Source organism: Berghia stephanieae, chromosome 12 (genome assembly GCF_034508935.2).
Source record: "Berghia stephanieae isolate SIO BIC M18660-M18661 chromosome 12, UCSD_Bste_1.3, whole genome shotgun sequence".
NCBI lineage: Eukaryota > Metazoa > Mollusca > Gastropoda > Nudibranchia > Aeolidiidae > Berghia > Berghia stephanieae.
The window spans coordinates 19,821,874-19,828,929 of NC_088371.1; the positions used below are offsets into that span (position 1 = coordinate 19,821,874).

At 35.8% G+C, this 7,056-nt stretch overlaps 1 protein-coding gene across 1 annotated transcript in view; it reads left to right on the forward strand.

Moving 5' to 3' along the window:
- Nucleotides 1-6,686, forward strand: part of LOC144957509 (uncharacterized) — a 25,957-nt gene extending 19,271 nt beyond the window's left edge. Inside the window, exons 4-5 of the mRNA XM_078888839.1 lie at nucleotides 3,677-3,879; nucleotides 6,037-6,686. Of these exons, the coding sequence (XP_078744965.1) occupies nucleotides 3,677-3,879; nucleotides 6,037-6,663 (830 nt within the window). The 3' untranslated portion in view covers nucleotides 6,664-6,686. The remainder of the gene's footprint in view (nucleotides 1-3,676; nucleotides 3,880-6,036) is intronic.
- Nucleotides 6,687-7,056: the final 370 nt, after the last annotated feature.

Genomic DNA, 7,056 nt, shown 5'->3' on the forward strand with positions numbered 1-7,056 from the left:
ACTACTACTACAACTACAACCACATCATCAACCCTACTACCACTACTACAATCACCACCACACCATCATCCCTAGCACCACTACTACTACAAATAACACCACATCATCCCTACCACCACTACTACTACAACTACCACTACATCATCATTCCTACCACAGCTACTACAACCACCACCACACAATCATCCATACGACCAGTACTACTATAATCACTATCACATCATCCCTAACACCACTACTACTACAACCACCACCACATCATCATCCCTACTACAACCACCAAATGTAATTATACTTTCAACTTTTGAAATTCTCCGAGTCGCGTCAGAAATTGCTGCGAGACAAATTTTGGATTACATCTCAGTGAATTTGAGTGAAGTTTAAATTTATAGGTTATGGTTGCATGGGTGGGTCATGAACTTCACAATGAATAATTTTCTCCTTTTATGTGACCAGTCATTCTCACCCCTGATAGCTATTGATATTAATTTGTCTATATTTTGTTTTCAGCACCTTATTTTATCAATTTGAAAACTGTTACTCTCCTTTCTTTTGTGTGTTATTTGCTCTCAATTGCAATAATAAGTACTGAAACAATCTTCCAAATTTGATATTTTTCAAATCCCTACAAAGCCCTTGACGTTGATTTGTATCTCGTCCGCGCAAATTTTCAGGCTTTTTTTAATTTGCCTGGTGGCATCCCTGATATTACTCTTGCTATAAGAATATTTCATGATTATATAAATCTTATGTAAACAAATCCCATTGTACAGTGTAAAAATCATTATCGTCATGTCGTATCTTATGTTGATTCATAAAATGTGAATTATTAGAGTTGCAATTGCCTACAAATAAACTTTTGAATCTTGTAAAAAAAATAATAATGCATTCGCGCAGGTGTGTCCTGGGACAGTCCTGTCCTAGTGCGGAACCCCTTTTGAATAGAAGTTTTCTCCAGTGGGACAGGACAAATTTGTCCCGGGACTGTTTTGTCCTAGTGCGGAAGGAGTCTAAATGGTAGTTTATCTATGCCCATCCCCATCACAATTCCTCCTTTTTAAAAAAAAAATTTGATAAATAAACAGTGATTTTGAGAATTTCTCAGAAATTTTCCGCTGAATTTGCCGTGTCAAACATTTCCTCAAAACCACAAAATCTTATGTCATATTTTGACACCTGTGCAATAGTCTCGTGAAATTTAGTGACGGTCCCGTTTTTATGACGTCGGGCCAGACTGAATGGCACCGGATGTCACAATTGACACAGACGACCAGTGGTGTTCTTTGATTAGCACGTTGATGGTTGAAGGGGAGGGGGACGACAAATCTCTCTCTCCCTCTCTCTCTCTCTTTCTTTCTCTCTCTCTCTCTCTCTCTCTCTCTCTCTCTCTCTCTCTCTCTCTCTCTCTCTCTCTCTCTCTCTCGCAACCATCCATTTAATCTTTACAAAAACTAAATTTATGTTTAATGATAAGAATGGATTTATACTAGTAATAGTAATATATTACATAATACCAATACAAAACTATGTTCCTGTTATTTTTACACTTTGCTTGCGTTTGACCGATAGACGGAGACATTTTCCTCCTTTTTGACAAATTGCTATTATTATCACTGAAAAAAAAACCACTCACCAAAACCACTACATCATCTCTACCACCACTACTATTACAACCACCATCACATCATCATCCCTACCAACACTACTACTACAAATAACACCACATCATCCCTACCATCAGTAATACTACAACTACCACCACATCGTCATTCCTACCACAACTATTACAACCACCACCACACAATTATCTCTAAAAGACCACCACTACTACAACCACCACCATATCATCATCCCTACCACCACTACTACTACAACCACATCACATCATCATCTCTAAGACCACTACTACTACTACTGCTACTACTACTACTACTACTACTACTACTACTACTACTACTACTACTACTACTATCACCACCACATCATCATCCCTACCACCACTACCACATCATCCCTACCACCACTCCTACTACAACCACCACCACACCATCATCCCTACCACCACTACTACTACAACTACAACCACATCATCAACCCTACTACCACTACTACAACCACCACCACACCATCATCCCTAGCACCACTACTACTACAAATAACACCACATCATCCCTACCACCACTACTACTACAACTACCACTACATCATCATTCCTACCACAGCTACTACAACCACCACCACACAATCATCCATACGACCAGTACTACTATAATCACTACCACATCATCCCTACCACCACTACTACTACAACCACCACCACATCATCATCCCTACTACAACCACCAAATGTAATTACACTTTCAACTTTTGAAATTCTCCCGAGTCGTGTCAGAAATTGCTGCGAGACAAATTTTGGATCGAATCTTAGTGAATTTGAGTGAAGTTTAAATTTATAGGTTATGGTTGCATGGGTGGGTCATGATCTTCACAATGAAAAATTTTCTCCTTTTATGTGACCAGTCATTCTCACCCCTGATAGCTATTGATATTAATTTGTCTATATTTTGTTTTCAGCACCTTATTTTATCCATTTGAAAACTGTTAACTCTCCTTTCTTTTGTGTGTTATTTGCTCTCAATTTCAATAATAAGTACTGAATCAATATTCCAAATTTGATATTTTTCAAATCCCTACAAAGCCCTTGACGTTGATTTGTATCTCGTCCGCCCAAGTTTTCAGGCTTTTTTTAATTTGCCTGGTGGTATCCCTGCACTTGTCTTCAAACTGGAAGTCCAGGGTTTGAGTCCCTCTCTGATCGATGCATTGTTGAGTCCTTGCAAAAGGCTTTATACTCATATTCTCTCACCTGATTTGGGGTGTAAAATCATTACCTGGCCGTTAACAGTGTTGTCTCTCTCTGAAAAAACAAAAAATGTAATATCGCCTAATAGGTGTCATATCTTGTCCTACATGTGAAGTGTTGCTGTTGGCTAGGGACCCTTTGTATAGTAGTTTGAGCACTTTAGAGGATATTGTGCAATATAAATGCTCAAAATTATAATTTTTTTATTTGCTTGTCAGTGCTAATCTACAAAATGTCACTAGATGGGTAAGAAGCGCTTCCAGTGTACTGTTTGTATAACTAAAGGCTGATGCAGGCTTGCCAACCAGTATGATTTCTCATATTTTAATACACTTTGAGGTCGAAAAACATGATACTATGGGAATGTTGACTAAAATATGCTAAATGCAAAAGGTCAGGATATGTGACCAAAAAAAGGGGACTAGTTTAACGTAATTAAATATTGTCTTCACCTAGATGAGAATCTGAGTAGCCAAACAGATGATTGTCTTGCAAGAGAATTGCAAGATTTTCCCACCCTCTTCTAGCTTGATGCGTCTCCATAAATTCAGCGAATGCTAAATCCGAAATTTTGAATGGTGGCATGTGATAAAAATATGATTTTTGGGAGGCAAAATGTGAGAAAATCAGCATTAATGGTGGGGAAAATATGATAAATCTTTTCAAACGGTTGAAGTTGGTTGGCAAGTGATACCATTGAAGGAAATGGTTTTCATGTATCTTTTAAAAAATAAATTTGAAGTTTTTATATCTGATCTGTTAAGTTGATTTTTTATTTAATATTTTTTTAAAATATTTTTTTCCCCGATTCAGGTGAATACAAGCCCATGACAGAAATTCATAAGAACACGTTTAAGAAAGTCTTCAAACCCATCAATGTTCACAAGTCACAACAGAACAACGCCAAAAGTGACTACAAACTGGCTGTGTCTGCCAAACACTCCATCTCTAAAGCGGAGAAGAAACTGGAAAAGTTGAAAGCGTCAGGTCACGACTTGGATCTTTCAGACATCATGGTGGGTTTCATCTTGGACTTGATTTTTAAAATTAAAAAAAAAAATATAGGACTAAAATATGATGTACTTTAGAGGGGGTGTCCTTTTTCCGGTTAAAAAGTCAAAAATGACTTTTTATGTTGCACTGACGAAGCAGGCTAAATTAATTATGCCCTTCCACCACGACATCATAAGATATCGTCGCCAAGACATTTCACGAAGGAATATGGATAATTCATCAAACAAGATGTCTGATGTCAACAGGAATCACTCATGTTGTCCAAGTGAGCAAATTGGGGGTTAATGATCTTGCTCAAGGAAAAAAACGAAAGTGCCTGAAGCAGGGCTTGAACTCAGGAGCTTCCGGGTCATTTCTTTAATGGGGAGAAGTTCAGGCGGATAAAATCTATGTCATCATGCCCTATGTCATAATTTGACACCTGTATTTGATTACATGAATTTCGTAGACACTATTAGTATGTAACATAATAATATCACCTAAATATGGTTTAATGCGCCATTTTAGATTTGATTTGAGTTTGATGATGGAAGGATATGTTTTCTTTTTTTTCTTTTTTTTTTTTTTTTTATTGTGGACAAATTTCCATTATCGTCACTGGTAGCCTGGCACTGGCTTTCACTTGTACTTTATTCAGCAGCTATGAATTGCATATTTGGGTGTTTTCCCCTAGTGTGAAGACCCGTTTTCTTTTTTTTTTATAATCTAGAGCTCTAAGTCTAAGTTACAGCCTGATGATGTAACTTACTTAGGTAGGAATTGGATGAGGTTGATTTATTGTCTTTAGGGGGCATCAAAATATTTCCAGAGATTTTGACTTTTGCCTGTTAGGAGCACTGATTATGCTCTCTATAACAGTAGCTTGTCTTTTCGGAGATAAATTATTGGTTTTGCCCGTGTTATATTTTAGTGTGATGTTATTTTTGTTTCTTCTCAGTTGAATTAGTAATTAGATGACAATGACATACCAGCCAAATCTTACGAATTTTTCGTAATTTTACGAATTTTAGGCAAATTTCATGGCCAATTACGATAACTTTATGGAAAATTATGAATTTAAAGTCTCAGTAATACTTAAATAATAATAATAATAATAATAATAATAATAATAATAATAATAATAATAATAATAATAATAATAATAATAATAATAATAATAATAATAATAATAATAATAATAATTATGATGATGATGATAATACTAATAATAACATAAGCATGAAGTGACCATCAATGTCAATTTCTGGTTGTTCGTATGAGATTTCAGAAATTACTAATTTCCTAGTCAAATTACTAAAAATTGACATAGAAATGACCAAATTTGAAGTTCTCATTTTGGCAGCTCTTCAATGACCATCTCCTGTGTTTGGGTACAATATTTATGGGATCATTTAATAGCCAGTGATGCAGTGCATACAAAGGACAGTGGCAAATCCTGCATTTCGGACAGGGGTCACAGCATATAATTTGGATATGGCTACTGTTTGCATGCATTTTGATGAGAGATTTTAATCCCCCTGTAAATCTCTCAGATACCCTATGTTTCTGTGATGATTTATCTTATTTACATATTAGATGTTCATAATAATAATACAAATATGTATTCATTTATAGCAACGATCTAATGTAGGTAGATTTTTGTCTTAAACTAGGTCATGGACTGATTTTTTTTCAATCGTCAACTTGTATTCTTTCTTTTGTCTAAGCTCTTTGTCGTTTATTTTCTTATAATTAAATAGCCCATGTGCATTGTAAAAGCAAGCGCCTTACCGCTCATAAAACTGACAAATTTTATGAGAAAATGTCTTATGTCTTTGAGTTAATTTATGTCGTTTATATGTATTCCTGATATTATTTGTCCTCATTCTTGGTATCCCTGATTACAAGCTGTTTTCAAAGATTTTAATGTTTTTTGTTATTCCATTAAAACTATCATCATCATCAACAACAGTAGTACCATTATCATTATTAGAGCATTTTTGTAATATGTAAAATATATTCCCGAATTTTGTCTCTAAAATATTAGCAAGTCTGTTCTCAAATCGAATATCACACCCTCACTCTAACAGTAGAGGGCAAAACTTGTGAAAAAACTGATTGATAAATCAATTAAAAATAATTTTTTTTTTTTTTTTTTTTTTTTTTTTTTTTTTTTGTAGGATGTACCAGATGTGTCCAAGATAAATGATGCCATTGTGGCCAATAAACCAACGAAGGTGAAGCCGGCTGAAAACAAAAAGGAGGATAAATCAGACACAACTTCGACGACAACACCAGAAATACCTGCAGCAAAGAGAAGGAAAACGGAGTCAGCCCCGTCTACTCCTTCCGTGACCAGTGAAAAAGTTAAAAAATTGTCCAAAAAACCTAGTGATGTTAGCGAGTCTCCAGTAACACCTAAGTCTAAAGCTTCCACCCCAAAATCTGCTTCAAAAAAGAAAACCCCAGTTTCTCAGAATGCATCTAAAATTTCTACACCTAAATCTGTCACAAAAAAGACTAACAAAGTCAGTGACTCTCCAAAAGCGTCTAAGGTTTCTTCTACCCCAAAATCTGCTTCAAAAAAGAAAACCCCAGTTTCTCAGAAAGCGTCTAAAATTTCTACACCTAAATCTGTCACTAAAAAGACTAACAAAGTCAGTGACTCTCCAGTAGCGTCTAAGGTTTCTTCTACCCCAAAATCTGCCACAAAAGCGAATACAGGCTTGAAGATTAAAGGAAAGAAGTCCCCAAAGACACCCACAAATCTCACCACTCCTGGTTCCAGAAAGCGAAAGAGGGTGTGAAATAAACTCAAATTTATTTACAACACATTTGTTACTTATTTTTATTCTGTAAACGATTTATTTAACTCGAGCTTTCTGGGTGGGTATCCTGACCTCTCATAGTGGGCAGGGAGGTACTTACTGTGTCTTCTATCTCCCAAAATCAGTTTTGCAACTTGCTTTCTGTCTTTTTCTTGGACTGAGATTACTTGGTTTTGTCCTGGCCCTGGCTGAGAGGGAAACAGTCAAATTTATAGTTTTGGGAGATGATATTTTTTTTCCTTGTATATCATCTCTCTGTTTTGCACTGTATTATGTTTTATTTACATATTATTTATGATTTGTAAACATTTGAGTGTATCCCTCTTAGTGGGGACCTGTGCTTGTGTCTGGATGAGACTTTTAGGTGATCTC